This window comes from Sus scrofa, chromosome 17 (assembly GCF_054392235.1).
Source record: "Sus scrofa isolate SSC_HxYL_T2T_F1_AM1 chromosome 17, Sscrofa_HxYL_maternal_Yorkshire_Landrace_v2.0, whole genome shotgun sequence".
NCBI classification, from domain to species: Eukaryota; Metazoa; Chordata; class Mammalia; order Artiodactyla; family Suidae; genus Sus; species Sus scrofa.
Genome location: NC_139399.1, coordinates 18733513 through 18756018, shown reverse-complemented (window position 1 = coordinate 18756018; position 22506 = coordinate 18733513). Strand labels below are relative to the sequence as shown.

Genomic DNA, 22506 nt, shown 5'->3' with positions numbered 1-22506 from the left:
GGGAACTCCTCCAAGATATATTTTAAAGTAGGGGAAAAAAATCACCCTAATGAAAGAGATAATTTCATTTTGCCTTTTCCTTTCTAGCAAGTAAACATCACCCTGACTTCTTATCATGTTCTTTTATCCATGAACGTACTTCAACCTTCCCAGTCCACCTTCCAGAAGTTGCTCAGTGGTCCTCAGGGATAGTGGGTGGATTGTATAGACACAAGCAAATGGACTAAACATACATTTAAAAATAAATGAACTAAGCATTGAATAAAAGGGAATCAGAGCATGGAGGTGTCTGTGCATTTGAACTAGAGAATCAATGACTTTTAGAATCAATGACCATGGCACAGGAGTTCCCAGATGGCCTAGTGGGTTAAGGATCTAGCATTGTCAGTGCTGTGGCTTGGGTCCCTGCTGTGCCACAGGTTTGATCCCTGAACTTCCATATGTCATGGCCAAAGAGAGAGAGAAAGAGAGAGAGACCAGAACTCAGAGATTATCTAGCTAGACTCTTTTTTAAAATTTTTAATCTTAGAGGTAGAGTGGCTTGCCTATGTATGTGGAGCTAACAAATTTAACTTGAGGACCCACATCTTTTGACTCTTAAACCATTTCCCTGCCTCCAGATAGTTTAGTCTCTCTCATGAGATGGGACTCAAAAAACAGTAAATCAACTGAGGTGGCCTGTCTTCTCCCCCCCCACCCCAGGTCCTCCTACCAGGGGAAAGCAGCTGTCACTGTGAGTCATTGGTGAGAAGAAAGCTTGGCAATGTAAACCAAGTTAGAAAGGAAGCAGCAAGTGTGCTCTTATTTGTGGAAGGTCAGGACCATCAGGAGTGTCCGAGTTGGGAGTTCCCACTGTGGTGCAGCGGGTTAAGGATCACAGTTTTGGCTCCCCTTCAGTCCCTGGCCCCGGGAACTTTCCCATGCCGCTGGTACAAAGAAAGAAAAAGAAAGTAGGGGAGCTTCAGAGTTTATTTTAGCAGGGGCAGGGGATACAAATAGCTTTTGTGGGCTGTATGTGAGTTTTCAGAATGAGCTCATTTATTGCTGAGATGAATAGCAGACCTTTGGGGACATAAGCCCTGGGTCACAGTGGAAGCATCCTAGAGTTTCTACTCCCTAAGTGCCCCACCTGTTCATGCTTCCCTCTGCTGAGGCAGCAGATGGGGGGCAGAGGAGAAAACCTTTGACCTTAGCTGATGCTGAAGTGTACAGACTAACCCAGGACAGACCTTCACAGAGGTGCTGCAGGAGCCAATGGAGTGAGTGGTCTGCTTGCCGAGAGGCTGATGGGCACCCGTTGAACCCCAGTCCCTCATCCTCATGCTGAATATCATCTTGGGTGTCTTTTCTCCTCCTTTTTTTCTTTTTTGCTCTTTAGGGCCGCAATCATGGCATACGGAAGTTCCCAGGCTAGGGGTCGAATCATAGCTATAGCTGCCGGCCTGCACCACAGCCACAGCAACACTGGATCCTTAACCCACTGAGCGAGGCCAGGGATGGAACCCGCATCCTCATGGATACTAGTTGGGCTTGTTACCACTGAGCCACGATGGGAACTCCCATCTTGGGTGTCTTGAGCTTCTGATTTTCCAAGATGAATGGAGGATCCAGTTTTGCATCTAAAATCTTCTAGTTTTAAAATGTGGCGACTAAATCAAGCACAAATAAAGTCTTGGTGTTGGCCAAACAAACACTGCAATGCGGGGCTGTGAGTTTGCAGCTGTTGGCTAAACAGACTTGGGCTGGATTCCTTCTGCTGGAGGAGCTCAGGCAGGAGGGCAGAGTGGGTGTAGGGAGGTGCCAGAGGTGGGGTGAGGGGAGGCCAACTCCAGGGACCGCAGAGTGCCATCTGAGGGCCTAGAGTGTGTCCATGTGGCCGAGGGTCTCATGGGTGCAGTGAAGGGACAAGGACATAGAACAGGGGCATCTCCCCCTGCCCACCCCTTCTTTTGACTTTGGCACCATCATCTGAACCCTTCAGCAGTAGCCAGCTATTCTCAAGCAGAGATGCTACTGCACCCCCCCTCCCACATGTCTAAAGGGCATTTTGGGTGGTCACAGGACTGGGGTGACCTTATCACTTAGGGCCTGGGGCTGGGGATGCCAGCCATCTGCAATGCGAGGGGCAGGAGGGCTTCCCAGTCAGGATGCCCAAGGGAAGCTCCACCCTCTCCAGGGAATCAGTTTGGGACACAGGCCTGTGAAGGCCCACCCTACACCTGCTTGTAGAGGACAGCCGCCCACACACCATCACCCACACCACACCCACCACCCACATACCACACCGAATATAGAGTTTGGGGGCTGGAGGGATCGCCAATGGTCATGAGTCTTAACCTCTCATTATTGACCAGGAAACTAAAACCCACATACCACACACCGAACCCACCACCCACACCCACACCACACATATGCCACACTCACCAGGCCTACCACACACCACACCACCATCCATACCACACGTATATCACACATACCACACCCACCATATCCACCGCATATATACCACACTTGCCACACCCAACACCCACATGTTAGGGAAATTTACCACCCACACCACACCCACCCCACACCCCAGCCACCACCCACCACAGCCACGCCACACCCACCACCCACATGTTAGGGAAATTTGAATATGGAATTATTGATTTTTCTAAGGATGTTAATAGTGTTTTTTAATTTTTTTAATGTTAAGCAAATGTTTCTTTAAGAAATTTACTGAAAAGTGCATGCACACACACAGAGTTGGAAATTTTGGGAGGGGCTGAGCAAGAGGACACATTTGTCCTCATGTGAGACAGAGAACGCAATCCGAACTTTGTGGTCCTGGTTTAACTAATCAACAAGAATGAATTAAGCCTGGAGCATGTACTCAACTCTATTAGACGCAGATGGGGGGTGTGATGGAGGATACATATGGTTTAGCCGAGGAAGTGAAATCCACAGAACACAGCAGTAGAAAACGACTATGTTCTAATCTACATACCAGTGACTGAAAACACCACAGGTTCTAGACAACACGGGGGCTCAGAGGGGGCTGTGTATTCTGTGAGGGCTTCAGGAGGAGGTGGTTATGCACAGAAAGCTGAGGAATGAGGACAATTTGGACAGCTGTGTGCCTCATCGTTGTATGCCCCCGTGTGTGCCCTGCACCCGTGTGTGTGCCCCCACATGTGCCGTGCATGCCCACAAGTGTGACAGAGAGTAGTAGCACTTATCTTCCAACATCCACCTGTTGGAATTCCCTGGCACGTTTTGTCCACAGAAAATTTGTCTTGCCATACACTGGACATTCAAATTTCTTTGCTTTTAAGTTATCTTTTGTAGTTACTTCCTTAGGGTTACGGTGCTATATGAATGTTTATCTTGCCCACATTCGAAGCCCTTATCATCTCCCAATTTAGCTGCGATGAGGCTTAAGCCTTGTGCACACAGAGAAAAGCTTGACCTTTGCTGTACTTGTGTCTGGTCAGAAAGAGGCTTGTCGTGGAAAGCCTTTCAGGGGACATTTTTCATTATTTAAAACTGATTTCAAACCGAAATGCATCTTTCTGAGATTAGCACTGTCATTTACCCAGCAAACTGATGAGTTAAAGTTAAGTCATGAGTTAAGTCAACAGTGTTTTCAATATAAGGGAGAAGAAGAGGGATTTGCCCTTGAGCCTGTGATCCCATCAGGGCTTTAAGGCAGGGAATCTTTGATTTTCATCACAATGTATTCCTGCAAATCCTGTCCTGAAGCAGCCATAAAGCAGATTACATGTTCCCAGGGGAACAAAGTTACAAATAGAAACTGTGGGGTTTAAAAATTGCGAGAGCTCTAGTATTTAATCTCCAAAATATAGAGTTTGGGGGCTGGAGGGATCGCCAATGGTCATGAGTCATAACCTCTCATTATTGACCAGGAAACTAAAACCCAGAGAAGGCACGTGACCCACAGAAGGCCCCACAGCTCACACAGTAGGTGACAGCTTCTCTAGAACCTGAACCCTTGTGCCCTGGTTTCTACTTTGCCATGTTGCCTCCCTTTAAAATCCAGCAAAAATAGGAGTTCCTGTCATGGCACAGTGGTTACCGAATCTGACTAGAAGCCATGAGGTTGCGAGTTCGATCCCTGGCCTTGCTCAGTGGGTTAAGGATCAGGTGTTGCCAAGAGCTGTGGTGTAGGTCGCAGACGCGGCTCAGATCCTGCGTTGCTATGGCTGTGGCGTAAGCCGGCGGCTACAGCTCCGATTAGACCCCTAGCCTGGGAATCTCCATATGCCGTTGGAGCGGCCCTAGAAAAGGCAAAAAGACCAAAAAAATAAAAATAAAAATAAAAAAATAAAATCCAGCAAAAATATGCCCAAAAGTAATGACTATGCAGATCATATAAAGAGCCCCAATGTTCCATAATATGTGCACGTAGTACGCAAAAGTACAGTTCTGTGGGTTTTCCTTCCATGGCACAGTGGGTTAAAGAATCTGACTGCAAGAGGCTCAGGTCACTGCAGAAGTGCAGGTCCTACGCCCCCCCCCCCCCCCACCGCCCAGTTTGGTGTAGTGGGTTAAAAGATCTGGCATTTGCCTCAGCTGTGGTGTGAGTTGCAGCTGTGGCTCCGATTCAATACCTGGCCTGGGAACTTATACGCTGTGGGTGCAGCCATAAAAAAGTATATGTATATGTATAGTTCTATGGAATTTATCTATTGAAAACAAATACACTGACCATATTATATATTATTTAAACACCTAAAACACATGAATATGATTTATTTTTATTTTTTGGCTGTGTCTGTGGACATGAAGAAGTTCCCAGGCCAGAGAACAAACCTGTATCACAATAGTGACCTGAGCCACAGCAGTGACAATGCCGGGATCCTTCACCCATTGAGCCACCAGGGAACACCTGAATGTGATTTCTTTGGGGGGGAATTTAGAATTGCTTTTGAGGGTCATTTGAATGGGCTAAATCTAAAAAAACAGTCCAGATTCTTTTAAAAAATTCTATCATTTCTGTTCACCATGGGTCAGTGCTTTGTTCTAAGAGGAAAGCAGATCTGGACACTTGGTGGGAAAGGAAGCTGTAGAAAATAGGAAGGATAATTAAAGGAATCACTTCTAGGAGGAGGGATGAAGGGCCCAGGGAAGAGGAACTGGGTGTGAGAAGGATAAAAGCTAGTTGGTGTGAACATGAGGATGACCTGCCTGGAAGCAGGAAATGAGTTTGGAGACTTCAGCAGAGGTCCAGGAGACTGACACAGCCAGGTGTGGAGGGTCCCAGACTGTGGGCAAGGTGCTCCTGCCACATCTAACAACACATGTGGGACATGACCTTCGAGACATGCCTCTTTTTTTTTTTTTTGCTGATAAACGAACAATTCCATTCCCAACAGAAGCATCTTTCCAGTCCCCATGCATGCCCAGCACCCACCAGCCTGCCAAGTCTTAAAATAGACCCCACTCGTCTCAGTGTGTAATGAGATTTTTCAGTGTCCAGTTGCCAAGGACAATTGGACACGTCCACAAGGACTGGAAGTTAGAAGAGGGTATGGTATAAATGGCAGGCCAATATATTTCCTTCTTCTTCTTCTTCTTTGTCCTGCAAATCCTATTGTTATTTCAGAAGAAATGTAAAATGAGAATGAATTCATAAGAGTACTGGAAAGTTGGTACCTTCCAACTTTCATGAGCAAGTTACCTTCCCTTCATAGACTAGATTGGTGGGATGGCTGAAATATGTAGGACAGATGAGATCAGATTTAGGGTAAAACCTAACAGCAGTGGAATTGCAGGAGACCTGGGACCAATGGGGTCATTTTGACACATGAACAACTGGAGTGGGCATCAGAGTCAGATCTGACTGTGCCTGAGATCACTTCCGGCTACTGTGAAGGCAGGGGTGTCCCAAAGATAAGATGAGCTACTCACACACCCTAGAGAAACGTCTGCTTGGACACAGGAGAGCTAAGGAAAGTGACTGGGGCCGTGTTCCCTGTAATTAGAAATGGTTTCCACTGTCAAATGAATCAACAATTTCAAAAATCACCAAACATTAGAGTAAAGTGACCACAGAAAGCAACAAAAACAGGCAGAAAAACTACCTCCTGAAGAAAATTTGTTAATGCAGACAATAAAAGACTTTAAAGTAACTATAATTACTATCCCCCAAATGTTCCAGAGGGCGTGACATCCAAAAAGAAGAATTAGCACTGTTGGAAATCAAATACATGGTTTATCCACAAACCAATCCACACCCCCAACCTCGGTAGGTGGGCTGAATAGAAGAACAAACAATGACTGAAAAGTGGATGAATCAATGGTAATCTCAGGCTGACAATGTAAAGAGTTAAAGAAATAAAAAGTAAGAGAGAAAAGTGAACGCGTTAAATAAACATGGAAGACACCTAGAAATACCAAGATCCTTCTGTTAGAAATTTCAAAAAGGGAGGGAGTCATGGAAGACAGGAAATAATAAAAGACTGAAGAGAAAAAAAATTGCATGAGTTGAAGGACATTTGCCACCAGTGCCAAGGAGGAAGAAAGAAAGTCTTATACTTAGACATACAGCATACAGGTGACATTTCGATAGTCCAAAGATAAAGAGAAAAGCCTCAGAGTTTTGGAAAGAAAAAAACAGGAGTCTGTAGCAATAAGAATAAGATTCAGGGAGTTCTCCTCGTGGCTCAGCGGAAAAGAATCTGATTAGCATCCATGAGGACGCAGGTTCCATCTCTGGCCTTGCTCAGTGGGTTAAGGATCCAGCGCTTCCATGAGCTGTGGTGTAGGTTGCAGAAGTGGCTCAGACCCCATGTTGCTGTGACTGAGGTGTAGGCAGGCAGCTACAGCTCTAATTTGACCCCTAGCATGGGACCCTCCATATACTGCTGGTATGGCCCTGAAAAGTAAAAAAAAAAAAAAAAAAAGAGAGAGAGAGAGAGGAATAAGAATAACTCCTCACCATGCTTCTCATCTATAACATGGAATATTGTAGAAATGTTTCTTCAAATTTCTGAAGGAAAAGTGATTTTGAACTCAGAATACCATGCCCAGCCAAGCTAGTCTGAGAGGGCAGAATAAATTACAATTTCAGAAGTGGAAGGATTCAGAAAGTTTACCCCACTCAGAACTTTCTAAAAGAATCACTTGGAGATGTATTCCTCTAAAACAATGAAATGCATCAGGGAAAGAAGAAAACTTAGGATTAAAAAAAAAAAAACCTGGTGAAACAATAAATGAATAGAACAGTTAATTGTTTATTAACAGTAATTTTCTTTTTCCTTTTTTTTTTTTTTTGTCTTTTTGCCATTTCTTGGGCCACTCCTGCAGCATATGGAGGTTCCCAGGCCAGGGGTCCAATCGGAGCTGTAGCCACCGGCCTAGGCCAGAACCACAGCAACGCGGGATCCAAGCCGTGTCTGCAACCTACACCACTGCTCACAGCAACGCCGGATCCTTAACCCACTGAAGGACACCAGAGATCAAACCCAAATCCTCATGGATACTAGTCGGGTTCATTACCACTAAGCCACAATGGGAACTCCCAGAATGGGAAGTATCTTGGTGACAGTTTTTATTTTTATTTTTTTTTTTGCATTTGACGCAAAATAACCAAGGCAGTGGAAGCACAATAAACAAGTGGGATTACATCAAACTAAAAAACTTCTGCACGAACAGACTCACAAGCTTCGAAGAAACTTCGAGTTACCAAAGGGGACAGGCAGGGGGGATGGATGGACTGGGGGTTTGGGATTGGCATATGCACACTGAGGTACATGGGTACATGGAATGACTTGCCAGCGGGGACCTGCTGTAGAGCATAGAGACTGCTACCTAATATTCTGTGATAATCTATGTGGGAAAAGAATCTGAAAGAGAATGAATGTTACTATATGCATAACCGAATCACTTTCTGTACAGCAGAAATGATCACAACCTTGTAAATCAACTCTACTTCAATAAAACTTAAAAAAAAAAACCACTTCAACACAGTGAAGGAAACCATCAGCAAAATGAAAAGGCGACCTATAGGAAAGGAGAAAATATTTGTGAACCATATATTTGAAAAGAGGCTTATATTAAAAATATGTAAGGAATTCCTACAACTCAGTAGCAAAAAAATGAATAACCCAGTTAAAAAAATGGGCAAAGGACCTGAGCAGACGTGTTTCCAAAGAAGACCATCAGATGGCCAGCAGGTAGATGGAAAGGTGCGAGACATTGGGGACATGCAAATCAAAACCACAATGAGGAGTTCCCGTCGTGGCTCAGTGGTTAATGAATCTGACTAGGAACCTTGAGGTTGCAGGTTCGATCCCTGGCCTTGCTCAGTGGGTTAAGGATCTGGCGTTGCCGTGAGCTGTGGTGTAGGTCGCAGATGCAGCTCAGATCCCGAGTTGCTGTGGCTGTGGTGTAGGCTGGTGGCTACAGGTCTGATTAGACCCCTAGCCTGGGAACCTCCATATGCCACAGGTGCGGCCCTAGAAAAGACCAAAAAAACCCCCCAAAAAACACAATGAGGTATCACCTCATGCCTGTTAGTATGGTTGTCATAAAGAAGAAGTAACAAACACTGGCGGATGTGGAGGAAAGGAAACACGCACTGTTGGTGGGAATATAAGTTGGTGCGGCCCCTATGGAAAACAGTATGGAGGTTCCTCAAGAAATGAAGAATAGGGAGTTCCCTGATGGCCTGGTGGTTGAGGATCTGGTGTTGTCACTGCTGTGGATTGGGTCTCTGCTGTGGCACAAGTTTGATTCCTGGCCTGGGAACTTCACACCACAGGTACAGCCAAAAAAAAAGAAAGAAAGAAAAAGAAAAAAACTCACATCTGTCAGAATGGCCATCATTAACAAATCAACAAATAACAAGTGCTGTCAAGGGTGCAGAGAAAAGGGAACCTTCCTACACTGTTGGTGGGCATGTAAATTGGTACAACCACTATTGAAACCAGTATGAAGGTACTTCAGAAAACTAAATATAGAACCACCATATGACCCAGCAATCCCACTCTTGGGAATATATCCAGACAAAACTTTCAAACTTTCATTGAAAAAGATACATGCACGCATATGATTATTGCAGCACTGTTCACAATGGCCAAGACATGGAAACAACCTAAATGTCCATCGACAGATGAATGGGTTAAGAAGATGTGGTATATATACACACAATGGAATACTACCCAACAGTTAAAAAGAACAAAAGAATGCCATTTGCAGCAACATGGATGGAACTAGAGACTCTCACACTAAGTGAGGTAAGAGAAAGACAAATACCATACAATATCACTTATACCTGGAATCTAATATATGGCACAAATGAACTTTTCCACAGAAAAGAAACTATGGACATAGAGAACAGACTATGTTGCCAAGGGGTGGGGAGAGGGTATGGGATGGACTGGGAGTCTGGGGTTAGTAGATAAAAACTCTTGCCTTTGGAATGGATAAGCAATGAGATCCTGCGCAGGGAACTATATCCAGTCACTTGTGATGGAACATGACAGAAGATAATGTGAGAAAAAGAATGTATATATATATACACACATATATATATATATATATATGACTGGGTCACTTTGCTGTACAGTAGAAATTGACAGAACACTGTAAATCAACTATAATGGAAAAAATAAAAATCACTAAAAAAAAAAAAAAGAAAGTGAAAAATAGAGCTACCACATGATCCAGAAATCCCACTTCTGGGTACATATGCACAGGAAAAAAAATTGGGTATAGAAGAGATACATGCACCCCCGTGTTCATTGCAGCACTATTCACAATAACCAAGACACCTGTTGACAGATGGATGGATAAAGAAAATGGAATGTATATGCCCTGGAATAGAATTCAGCCGTAAAAAAGAAGGAAAGCCTACCATTCGAGACAACAATGCGGAAGAACCTGGAAGACATTACACTGAGTGGAACAAGTCCGACAAAGAAAGACAAATACTGTGTGATCTCACTCATATGTGGAATCTTAAAGGAAAACAGTTGAACTCATAGAAACAGAGGGGTTGGGGGAGGGGGAGGGGGAGGGGAAGGAGGGAGAGGCTGGTGAAAGGGTGCACATTTTTGGTTATAAGATGAAGAAGGTCAGAGGAGCTAAGGCAAAATGTAGTGACTAGAGTGGACAACACTCCATTGCCTAATTGAAATTTGTGAAGAGAGTACAATTCAAATGTTCGCAGGAAAAAAAAAAAAAAAGGAGGAAGAGGGAGGGAGGGGGGAGGAGGAAGGGGAAGGGGGAAGGGGAGGGAGAGCAGAGAAGAGGAGGGGAAGGGGAGGGGGAGGAAGAAGAAAGAAAGAGAACTGAGAACCTCAGGGTCCTGCTGAAATGGATTCGAGCAGGAGTTTCTGTCGTGGCTCAGCAGTTGACAACTCAACTAGCATCCATGAGGATGTGGGTTCGAGCCCTGGCCTTGTTCAGTGGGTTAAGGATCCGGCATTGCTGTGAGCTATGGTGTAGGTCATAGATGCGGCTCAGATCCCTCGTTGCTGTGGCTGTGGCGTAGGACGGCGGCTACAGCTCCGATTCAACCCCTATCCTGGGAACCTCCATATGCCACAGGTGTGGCCCCAAAAAGACAAAAAAAAAGAAGAAAAAAAAGGATTACAGCAGATGACAGGACATAGAAAACATCATCAGAGAATGTTCAGTTTTTCCGTTTTCTAGGAAAAGACAATGGGGTATTCGTGACCACCCTCCTGGTAGCCAAAGACATTGTTTCTCCTGATATTACTTTGCTCTGACTTTAAAGCAGGTTGCAATTCGCAGTCACTCTGGTTCACCATCAGAAAACTCTTGTAAAGCCATAAAGGAGCCCTGAGGAATGCTTGCCTTAGAGGAAGATCAGACTGTTTTGAATGAATACCATGTCTTGGGGGGACTTGAGGTACCAGTCTTGAAATCATCCTAATGACAAGTGTGCCGTGCCAGTGCCCTGGTACCAGTTGGAATTGCCCAGCAGCTCAGAACATTGCTACAGAAGAAGGATACACAGCGCCCGCGGGCAGCCAGGCAAAACCACCAGGGACACCAGCAGAAGGACCCAGGTCTGCCCATGTCATCTCTTGGAGTTCTTGGTGCCATTGCAATGGGCCTAGTGTGTCCTGGCTCATGACCTCAGGCCTGGACACAGGATTCCTCCCTGAATGTCTGCAGAAGCCAAGGCAGGGAGGGGTCTTAGGAGGCTCTACTTGATCCAAACCCAACTCACTCTCCTGGCAACACCAATTTACTGTGGGCAGATGCCCAAGGTTCAATTTCCCTGAGACCAACACAGGACACTATCCATGCTCCGGGCCCCCTGGGAAGCATGTGTGTTTGGATGCTGTGTACGAGTGGGAGCGGTGTGATTAGATCTAAGGTGTGATTGTCATTATATGTGGGGTGCAGATTGCTCTGGAGACTTGCTTCTAATGGTAACTGTGTAGCCACATCTTCAAAGCAGGGGTGAAAATCAGAACCGAGCCTGTGATGGATGCAACCAGAAAGAGCCACAGGAAGATCCGGTCGAGAACTTGAGCTGCGAACTTCCAGTCTTGCACCACCTGCAACAGAGAAAACAATGCCTCCCATTCAGGATGCTGGGCAACTGTTCTGAAATCATTTCAAGGGACTTGAAAAGAGTGCTGTTCAGGAGTTCCCGTCATGGCGCAGTGGTTAACGAATCTGACTAGGAACCATGAGGTTGCAGGTTCGGTCCCTGGCCTGGCTCAGTGGGTTAAGGATCCAGCGTTGCCATGAGCTGTGGTGTAGGTTGCAGACGCGGCTCGGATCCTGCGTTGCTGTGGCTCTAGCGTAGGTCTGCAGCTACAGCTCCGATTGGACCCCTAGCCTGGGAACCTCCATAGGCGGAGGGAGTGGCCCTAGAAAAGGTAAAAAGACAAAAAAAAAAAAAAAAAAAGTGCTGTTCAGATTATAGGCCCTGAAGTTTTCAGAAGCCACTTAACACACCCCTGAAACATTGGCTTCTCTGGCCTCACTATTTCTTACCTCACTATTTCTTAAGTTTGTTTATGGGATCAAGCTCTTGGTACTAATTTTCACTGATTTTATAGTGAAATAGTTGAACCTTATAAGTTGGTATAAATATTAATTTGTTTATTTTTTCAATTAATTTATTTTTTTGTCTTTAGGGTGGCTCCCACAGCATCAGGAAGTTCCCAGGCTGGGTGTCAAATCAAGCCATAGTCGCCAGCCTACACCACAGCCACAGCAACACCAGATCCAAGCCATATCTGCAACCTACACCACAACTCACAGCAACGCTGGATCCTTAACCCACTGAGCGAGGCCAGGGATTGAACCCAAGTCCTTACGGATACTAGTCAGGTTTGTTACTGCTGAGCCACAATGGGAACTCCCTATTAACATGTTTTAAACAACAGACTTAACGTGCTGAGTATTTATATGTCAAATAATGTTTCCCTTCCATTGGGGAAGGATCATTTAGAGGAGGGAAAGGAGGAGTTCCCATCGTGGCACAGCAGAAAGGAATCCGACTAGAATCCATAAGATGCGAGTTCGATCCCTGGCCTCACTCAGTGAGTTGGGGATCCGGCTTTGCCGTAAGCTGTGGTGTAGGTTGCAGACGTGGGTCAGATCCCACAGTTGCTGTGGCTGTGCTGTAGCCCGGCAGCTGCAGCTCGTATTCGACCCCTAGCCTGGGAACTTCCATACGCTGCAGGTGCAGCCCTAAAAAGAAAAAAAAAAAAATTGAGGAGGGAAGGGAGATGAGGGGAAGAAAGATGAGAATTAATATTTATTGACTTAGTACAAAATCACGAGGCCGAGACCACATGTGCAAAATTTGTACTTGATATCACTAATCCCTCACAGCAAAGCTTCAAGGGAGGTTTCAGAAAACTAAAGCTCAGGGCTTGTCTGAAGTCAAATGGAACACAGGTAGCATCTGGATCCAGGACTGTTTTGGGTCTAAAATCCATACCCTTGCCACATTAAAAAAAAAAAATAAACTAAATAACAACACCCTCTTCCCTTAGTGAAATATGTACTGTAACACCAAGCTTTTATGTTAATTTAAAACTTTATTCTGTTTTCTTATCTCCAAATATTTTGAATAGAAATACCTATCATTGGGGGAGTTTCCGTTGTGGCTCAATGGTAACTAACCAACTAGGATCCCTGAGGATGTGGATTCCATCCCTGGCCTTGCGCAGTGGGTTAAGGATCTGACATTGCCAAGAGCTGTGGTGTAGGTCTCAGACGCAGCTCGGTTCTGGCGTTGCTGTGGCTGTGGTGCAGGCCAGCAGCTGTAGCTCCGATTTGACCCCTAGCCTGGGAACCTCCATATGTCCTGGGTGCAGCCCTAGGAAGAAAAAAAAAGAGAGAGAAATAGCCATCATCGAAGTTTCCACCGTGATGCAGCTGCTGCTCAGATTTGATCTCTGGACCGGGAATTTCCCTATGCTGAGTTGCAGACAAAAAAAAAAAAAAAAAAAAGGAATATTCATCATCCCACGAAAAATGACAGATAAATGACCAGTAGAACGGGATAACCAACTTAAAATGTAGAATTGGATTATTTTAAATAGAATTACCTCTAATGATAAGACATAGTGCTTAATCTACAGTTGCTTCTCTTTTGTTCATTCTGTTTTTGTGAACTTCTTTCTGCAAATCCATACTAAATTCCCTATTATGCATCAGGGCTTACTTTTTTTTTTTTTTTTTTTTTTTTTTTTTCCATTTTAGGGCCACAACTGCAGCATACAGAAGTTCCCAGGTTAGGGGTCGAATTGGAGCTGCAGCTGCCAGCCTAAGCCATAACTCACAGCAATGCCAGATCCGAGCTGTGTCTGCAACCTACACCACAGCTCACAGCAATGCTGGATCCTGACCACTCAAAGAGGCCAGGGATCGAACCAGCATCCTCATGGATACCAGTTGGGTTCTAACCTGCTGAGCCACAGTGGTATCTCCAGGGCTTAAGTTTTATGCATGTGAAGCATAAAGTCACATTCTATTTTATTTATTTATTTATTTTGCGTTTTCAGGGCCACACCCTTGGTATATGGAGGTTCCCAGGCTAGGGGTCGAATCAGAGCTACAGCTGCCGTCCTACACCACAGCCACAGCAACTCAGGATCCGAGCTGCGTGTATGACCTATCCCACAGCTCACGGCAACGCCAGATCCTTAACCCACTGAGCGAGGCCAGGGATCGAACCTGCAACCCCATGGTTCCTAGTCGGATTCATTTCCGCTGCACCACGACAGGAACTCCAGCCTAAGGTCACTTTTTAAACAAAGAGAGAAACTTCCTAAATGAAACAGATGTTAGAATCTCAGTCCCTGCTCAGGACAGTTTGCTCACCTGGCTGATGAAATGCTCCTTCCTCACATGGCTGGAGATATACCTAATGGAATCCGCAGCCTTTTCCAGGAAAGCAACCAGAACTTTTTCTCCTTCACTCATGTGCCTCAGTTTCTTTTTTTCTAGGGCTTTCCCTCTCATTGCCGGCTGGCTGTCCTCTTTATCTGCGAAAGAGTAGCGATCCCTGTGGTCCTTCATGCAAAGCAGTTTAGGGAGTTTCTGCAGGAAGAGCCTCTTCACCCAGGGGGCCATCGGGTGGTAAGTGGAGGAGGATCGGTGGTGAACGTTAATGACAAACACCGTGACGATGATGGACAGCGTAACAAAGATCATAATGAACAGGAGGTACTCGCCAATGAGCGGGATGACCTTGGAGGAAGATGGGATGATTTCTTCAATCACCAGGAGAAAAACTGTCAGGGAAACCAGGACGGAGGTGGATAAGGAAAGCTTCTCCCCCTCGTCGGAAGGTAAGTAGAAGACGAGCACGGTGAGGAAGGACAGCCCCAGGCAGGGGATTATCAGGAAGAGCGTGTAGAAGAGCGGCAGGCGGCGCAGCACGAAGGCGTAGGTGACGAATGGGTACCGACGCACGCCCTCTCTTCTGCTCCCCGCCCTGCCCTTGGCGTTGAGTATTTCCCACTCCCCGTTGTCGAAGAAGTCCTTCCTGTCCACGTTCTCGTCCACCAGGACGAGGTCCACCATGGTCCCGTCGTAGGTCCAGGATCCGAACTTCATGGAGCAGTTCTGCCTGTCAAAGGGGAAGAAGGTGACGTCCATGGTGCAGGAGCTTTTGTAACTGGCGGGAGGCGTCCACACCACTGTCCCGTTGGATTTCACGATGGCCTTGGTCATGAGTGAGCCTTCGAACCGTCCATCAGCACTGTGGCAAAATGGTGCCCTTGATGGTTAGTGGAACACGTATGAGCAGTTTTTTGTTTTCCCACCAATGTACTGTGTGTGTTTTATTACTTTCCTACCACAATGTCAAACCATATATATATATATATATATTTTTCCCCCCTTTTTTGGGCCATCCTTCAGCACATGGATATCCCTGGCCAGGGATCAGATCCCAACTTGCAGTTGTGACCTAAGCCAAGTCCTTTAACCCGATGTGCCAGGCCAGGGATTGAACCTTCACCCCAGTGCTCTCAAGATGCCACAGACCCTGTTTTCACCACAGCTGGAACTCCTCAAACTACATTTTCAAAAGGAACATTCTACAGTGTCAAACCATGTTTTCAAAAGGAACAATTCTCATGTGTGTCACTGAATCATCTCCTGTACAGCAGAAATTATCACAACATTATAAATCAACTAGATGTCAATAAAACTTTAAAAAATGAAAAAAAAAGGAACTACTCTCTTATAAACGTTGTACACTCCTCTTAATTATTTTGCCACAATTGGGCTTTTCTATTTCAACTCCTAATCTGATCAGTGGACTTTTCTTCCATGATACTTACTTTTCAAAGAGGACTATGTCAGGAAGCCAGAGAGATTCAGAAGGAACTTTAATTGAGTGAATTCCACCATATTCATCTGGATTCCAGCGTAATTTGTGGTCGGTCCATTCCTGCATGACATTAACATACTGGAATTTAATTCTGCAGACTCAAGGTACTAGGGTTTGGAATCTTTTTTTTTTTTTTTTTTTTTTTTTTTTTGGTCTTTTTGCTATTTCTTGGGCCGCTTCTGCAGCATGTGGAGGTTCCCAGGCTAGGGGTCGAATCAGAGCTGCAACGCGGGATCCGAGCCGCATCTGCAACCTACACCACAGCTCACAGCAACGCCGGATCCTTAACCCACTGAGCAAGGGCAGGGACCGAACCCGCAACCTCATGGTTCCTAGTCGGATTCGTTAACCACTGCGCCACGATGGGAACTCCAGGTTTGGAATCTTGATGTTAATTTTCTAATCTATTTTATCTATCTATCTATCTATCTATCTATCTATCTATCTGTCTATCTATCTATCTATCTATCTATCCATCCATCCATCCATCCATCCATCTATCTATCTATCTATCTATCTATCTATTTATTTTGCTTTTTAGGGCTGTACCTGCGGCATATGGAAGTCCCTAGCTAGGGATCGAATTGAAGTTGCAGCTGCAGCCTACACCCCGGCACAGCAACACCAGATCCAAGCCACGTCTGTGACCTACACCACAGCTTACAGCAATGCCAGATCCTTAACCCACTGAGTGAGGCCAGGGATCAAACCTGTGTCCTCATGGATACCAGTTGGGTTTGTTCCCACTTTGAGCCACAATGGGAACTCCCTAGTGTTTCTTTTTTATTTTATTTTTTGTCTTTCATATTTTTGCCTTTTCTAGGGCTGCTCCCACAGCATATGGAGGTTCCCAGGCTAGGGGTCTAATCCAAGCTGTAGCTGCCGGCCTACACCACAACCACAGCAACTCGGGATCTGAGCCGTGTCTGCAAACTACACCACAGCTCATGGCAACGCCAGATCCTTAACCCACTGAGCAAGGCCAAGGATCAAACCCACAACCTCATGGTTCCTAGTCGGACTTGTTAACCACTGAGCCAGGACAGGAACTCCCCTAGTGTTTTATTTTAAATGGGAAATTCATCCTCTAAACCTTATGACCTTGTCCGTGGCTCATGGCAGTTCAGGTTACTGCTTGAGCTGTCCTGTTTTTTGGATGGTGCCCTCACATCTGTGTGGTCTGGGATTTCCAAAACTGCCAAATCTGGAGTGCCCTTGTGGCTCAGTGGTTAAAGATCCAGCATTGTCACTGTTGTGGCACAGGTTCAATCCCTGGCCAGGGAACTTCTGCATGCTGTGGGTGTGGCCAAAAAAAGTTGCAGAATCTACCTCCCAATGAAAAGGCTGAGCAGCAAATACCAGTTTCCTGATTTATTTTTTCAGCCTCTTTTCTCCTAAGCAACAAAAGAACAGCAAAGATAGATCTAATTCTGTTTATCCTAGGAGATTTGGTCCATGATAATGGGTGCAAGTGATTTTAATTATCAGTCAGTAGTCTTAGACCAACATCCCCCCGATACGTTAATATGCAACATCCAGATCGGCTGACCACTCTTGATGACATTATAACTTTCATCCAATGGAAAAAATATTTTCCAAGAATGTCCTTTGAAGTTCTAATCTGAATTTATTTTGCAAGCCACAACTCCAGTTTGAAACTACATTCCTGACGTGGTTAGGCTCCAGATGCTTGCATATTTTGTCTTGTAATAGAATGAAATCATTTAGCATGGTTTATGGGGGCTGATGGGTCCAGAGGAACAACCCTGAGCATTAATTGATCGGATTATGAAGGTCAAGAGAATGATGTTCGGATGACCCAATTATAGTGGAAGTGGGCCTTCTTAAAAAGATTTGGGATCTAACATCTCAGGAAATCCAACCTAAAAATTCAGTTCTTCTATTCCACTCTCTGTCATGTAGGCAGTCGAGGACTGATGCAGGATAATATTAAATGACATTTCAGAAAGGTAGGAGGGAGTGCCCAGTGTGAGGCTTCCTGGAGCCCCAGTGGTCCTAACTTTGTCATTAAAAAATCAGGAGTCAGCAGATGGCTGATTCAGTACATGGTGAACTATTGAAATATGCATGATGCCTGGAAAATGATGGACCCGCACACTCTAGATAAGACTTTGTCTCTCTCAGACAATATTTGTGAGGGTTGATCCTTGGGAAAAAAAAAGCTTTAAAAAAATATAGGTCTTTAACAAGCTACAGTCAAGGAGTTCCCATTGCAGCTCAGCGGGTTATGAACCTGACTACTAAGGTTGAGAATGAAGGTTCAATCCCTGGCCTCACCCAGTGGGATAAGGATCCGGTGTTGCATTGAGTTGTGGTGTAGGTCACAGACGGCAACTTGGATCTGGCGTTGCTGTGGCTGTGGTGTAGGCCGGCAGCTGCAGCTCCGATTAACCCCTAGCCTGGGAACCTCCATGTGCTGCAGATACGGCCACTAAAAAAAAAAAAAGCTATAACTGAAAGGATAAAAAAAAAAAAAATTCACGTGCATGCTTACGGAAAACATGCATACGAAGACTGACAGTTTAAGAGCTTAAACTAATAAAGTATTTACCATGTTTACTTGTACTCACAAGCTTCTGTCTTCCTCTGCCCATGTTAAAAAGCAAATATAATTTCCTCCCTATGAATAATTTGCCTCCTGCTAAGGAGGCTTCTACTATGGGCAGCCAGCCTGAATCTCAGAAATGTTGGAAGGAACTCAGAGCAGCCTTTTTTTGTTTGTTCATTTTCATTTTTATGTTTTAAAAATTTACTTACAATAACATTCACTCTTTTTGTATACGACTCTATATGCAAATAGTTGAATAGTCACCAGCACCATCAAGACACCAGAACAGCTCTGTTTCCTCCAAAATTTTCCTCATGGTGCCTCTTTGTAATCAGCCTCCCCTGCCAAATCCCCAATTCCTGGCAACCACTGACCTATTTTCTGATCCTATAATTTTGCCTTTTCCAGAATGTCATCTAATGGAATCATAGAGGGGATAGCCTTTCCACCCTGATTTCTTTTGCTTCTCATAATGCATTTGGATTCTCCTCTGTTGGATTAGCAGTTTGTTCGTTTTTATTAATGAGAAGTATTCCATTGTGCGAATATACCACAATTTTTTTATCCATTCGCCAGGTAAGATATTGGATTCTTTCCAGTTTGTAAACGATTATAAATAAATTCACTATAAACATTTTGTAGTTTGTTGGGAGTGAAAAGCACTCTTTTTTTTTTTTTTTTCTCTTGGGTAAATACCTAGGAGTGGGATGGCTGAGCTATATAGTATGTTTAACTTTATATGAAACATACTGACTGTATAATTTTGTGTTCTTACCAGCAATGCATGAGAATTCTGGCCATTTGGTGTCATCTCCAGTACTGGGTATTGTCGCATTTAAAGTTTAACTACCTAACAATAGTTGTAAAGTGGCATATCATTATGATTTTTTTTTTCTTTTTACAAACCTATATCACATGGAAGTTCCTGGTCCAAGGGTCCGATCAGAGCTGTAGCTGCAGGCCTACTCCTCAGCTTGCAACAATGCCGAATTCTTAACCCACAAGGCTGGGGATCTTACCCATATCCTCATGGATACTAGTCAGCTTCCTAACCTGCCAAGCCACAACGGGAACTCCTCTTTATGATTTTTATATGTAACTTCCTAGTGACTAAATGTCTTCATGTGCTTGTCATCCATACATTTTATCTGGTGAAGTGATTCTTAAAACTTTTGCATATTTTTGATTGGATCATTTGTTATCTTATTACTGAGTTTTTAGTCATTTGTATATATATATAGAGAGAGAGAAATGAGAGAGAGAGAGAGAGAATATATTTAGGAGTTCCCTGGTGGCCTAGCAGGTTAAGGATCCAGAATTGTCACTCCTGTGGCTAGGGTCACTGCTGTGGTGAGGGTTTGATCCCTGGCCTGGTAACTTCCACATGTTGTGGGTGCAGCCAAATAAAAGTAAATCTTTTATTTTTTTATTTTTATTTTTATGCTTTTTAGGACCACATCTGCGGCATATGGAAGTTCCCAGGCTAGGAGTCAAAACAGAACTGCAGCTGCTGGCCTACATCCCAGCTACAGCAACACCAGGTGGGAGCCACGTCTGGGACCTATACCACAGCTCACAGCAACGCTGGATCTTTAACCCACTGAGTGGGGCCAGGGATCGAACCTGAGTCTTCATGGATACTAGCTGGGTCCATTTCTGCTGAGCCACAACAGGAACTCCAGAAAAAGTATATATATTCTACGTGAAAGTAGATCTTAGCAAGGAATAAGCTGCAGGCACACAGGCAATGAGCCCTGGGGATGGACATGGGGTGAGCTGGCTGGGTTCCTATACTCTCACTCCGTCTTTTGAAAGAGCATTGGTGAACACAGCTAGTGAATCCCAATGCAGTTCCTCTGGGAATGAAAAGATCAAAAAGATCACCAGAAATCAAATCTCCTGCTTCTGGAATCCTGTCTTCTTTCTTCTATAAACACAGCCTGTCTTTACCTAAGCCCAGCTCTACCTCCAAGGAGGGAGGTGGATAGCTCAAATTCTGGGTGCAAATCCCAGCAAACACACATCAGCTGTACAGACTGTTCTCAGGGAAGTGGGTCAAGTCCCGGGGTGAGAAATTGTTCAACCAGAAAGATTTGTCTTGCAGCAGAATAAACAGCTGTGGCCAGAGGTAGCGCAGGGCCAGTGGTTTGTAGGCTCACAATTTAGGGGGATCAATTCTTCATTTTTTAATCTTTTTAGGGCTGCACCAGTGGCATATGGAAGTTCCCAGGCTCTGGGTTAAATCGGTACTGCAACTGGTGGCCTACACCACAGCCATAGCAAAACCACAGAGCGAGGCCAGAGATGGAACCCATGTCCTCATGGATTCTAGTTGGTTTTGCTACCGCTGAGCCACAACAGGAATTCCTGGGGAGGATTAATTCTTTCCTAAGTATGCAAAGCCCATACCAGCCCCAAGCATGGCTGCCTTGTCCTCCTAGCCTGGGGCTGCCTCAGACAAGAATGTGCAAACTAACAGGGAAACAACCACTACACTCTGTGGTCATGGCCACGAAGGGGGCGGTTTGGGTGTAAAGATACAGGACAGGGAAGGAGGTTCTGATGAGAGGACATCATAGCTGAGACAGAGGGAAGGAAAGAGTAGTGGGTGCCACAAAGGAGGGAGCAGGTCTGCCATCGATGTGGCCAGAATGAACAGCAGATGTGAGTGGATGGATGAATGAAGGACATGCCTGAATATTTGAGGAGGATACAAATACATCTCCAGTGGATTCAGAGTGCTACATTCCTGGCCAGTAAGGAAAAAGGAACAGTGAGACTTGTGGTCAATGCTGCTTACTTTGGGATACCCAGGAAAGAGAGGGCACTGAATTAGAGTCCAAAGTCTGAGTTCTAGAGAGAGAAGCCCTGGAACATCCTTTTACTAGCTGTGCTCCTTTGCGGCGTTGAGCGAGACATTCCTACCACCTTGGTGTCCTTCGGTAGCCAGACCTGGAGCATCGGAGATGTTCTCCCTGACCCGCCCTTTGGAGGGGCTCACAGAATTTCCACCAGAATGTGGTCCACCCGGGGGGGGCTGGCCGAGCCCACACTGCAGGACCACTGCTCCTGTTAGAGCCAGCTGTGTCAGGGCAAGAAGTCAGAGCCCAAGCCCTCTGTCCAGCTCTCTGAGGAGCTCTGAGACTTCCTGGTCACATCCCTGGTCTCTCGGAAACCCTGAGGACATTTGGAGATTAACTGTCTCTCCCTTTTTCAGAGAGGAGATTAGAGACAATTAGCCAGCGCTCCTGGGGCTGGTCCTGGTCAAGACTCCCCAAGCCTGGCAGAAACACCAGCTCCACTGTGCAGCCGTCCCGGGGTTGAGAGCTTGTTAGTGCAGGGAACAGGGGAGCTCAGGCAGGTCAGGGACAAGTTACCAAGTTAATCTCTGACTGAGAAAAAAAAAATAGAAAAAAAAACCCAAAAACCTAGGAGTTCCCAGCTTGGCACAGTGGAAATGAAACTGACTAGGAACCATGAGGTTGTGGGTTCCATCCCTGGCCTCGATCTCGCGTTGCCGTGAGCTGTGGTGTGGGTCGCAGACGTGGCTCAGATGGGCCCATACCGCTCTGCCAAGAGCGGCCCAAGAAATGGCAAAAAGACCAAAAAAAAAAAAAAAAAAAAAAGACCACACTGGCCTCCTCTGCCAAGGCCAGATTGAGGCTGTAGAAAGAAAAGGAAAGCAAGATGGTGAGGAAGCCTGAGGTAAGTTCCTAGATGTGGAATGCCACTGCAGGTTGCGGAAGATAAGCAAGCTTAGGGGAGGTGGCCTAGAGCTTTAAGGCAAGGCTTAGCAGTTTGTTAAGAGACAAACCGACTTCTTGGTTTCTCCAAAATCCAGCTCCGAGGAGTTACCCAATGGGTTTGTCACATTTCTAAACTTTTTATTGATCTAAAATAGGAATGAGGAGCTCCCTGGTGACTCAGTGGGTTAGGGATCTGGCCTTGTTGCTGCTGTGGCTCGGGTTTGACCCCTGGCCCAGGAACTTCCCCATCCCTTGGGGGCGGCCAACAAAAAAAATTTTTTTTTAATTAAAAACAAACAGGAGGAGTTCCTGTTGTGGTTCAGCAGAAACGAACCTTACCAGTATCC

At 45.3% G+C, this 22506-nt stretch overlaps 1 protein-coding gene across 1 annotated transcript in view; it reads right to left on the bottom strand.

The window, feature by feature from the left end:
- Positions 1–7248: 7248 nt before the first annotated feature.
- Positions 7249–22506, bottom strand: part of CHRNB3 (cholinergic receptor nicotinic beta 3 subunit) — a 30608-nt gene continuing 15350 nt past the window's right edge. Inside the window, exons 4-7 of the mRNA XM_003359872.6 lie at positions 15795–15904; positions 14326–15208; positions 8364–11537; positions 7249–7404 (exon numbers count right to left, since the gene is read on the bottom strand). Of these exons, the coding sequence (XP_003359920.4) occupies positions 11403–11537; positions 14326–15208; positions 15795–15904 (1128 nt within the window). The 3' untranslated portion in view covers positions 7249–7404; positions 8364–11402. The remainder of the gene's footprint in view (positions 7405–8363; positions 11538–14325; positions 15209–15794; positions 15905–22506) is intronic.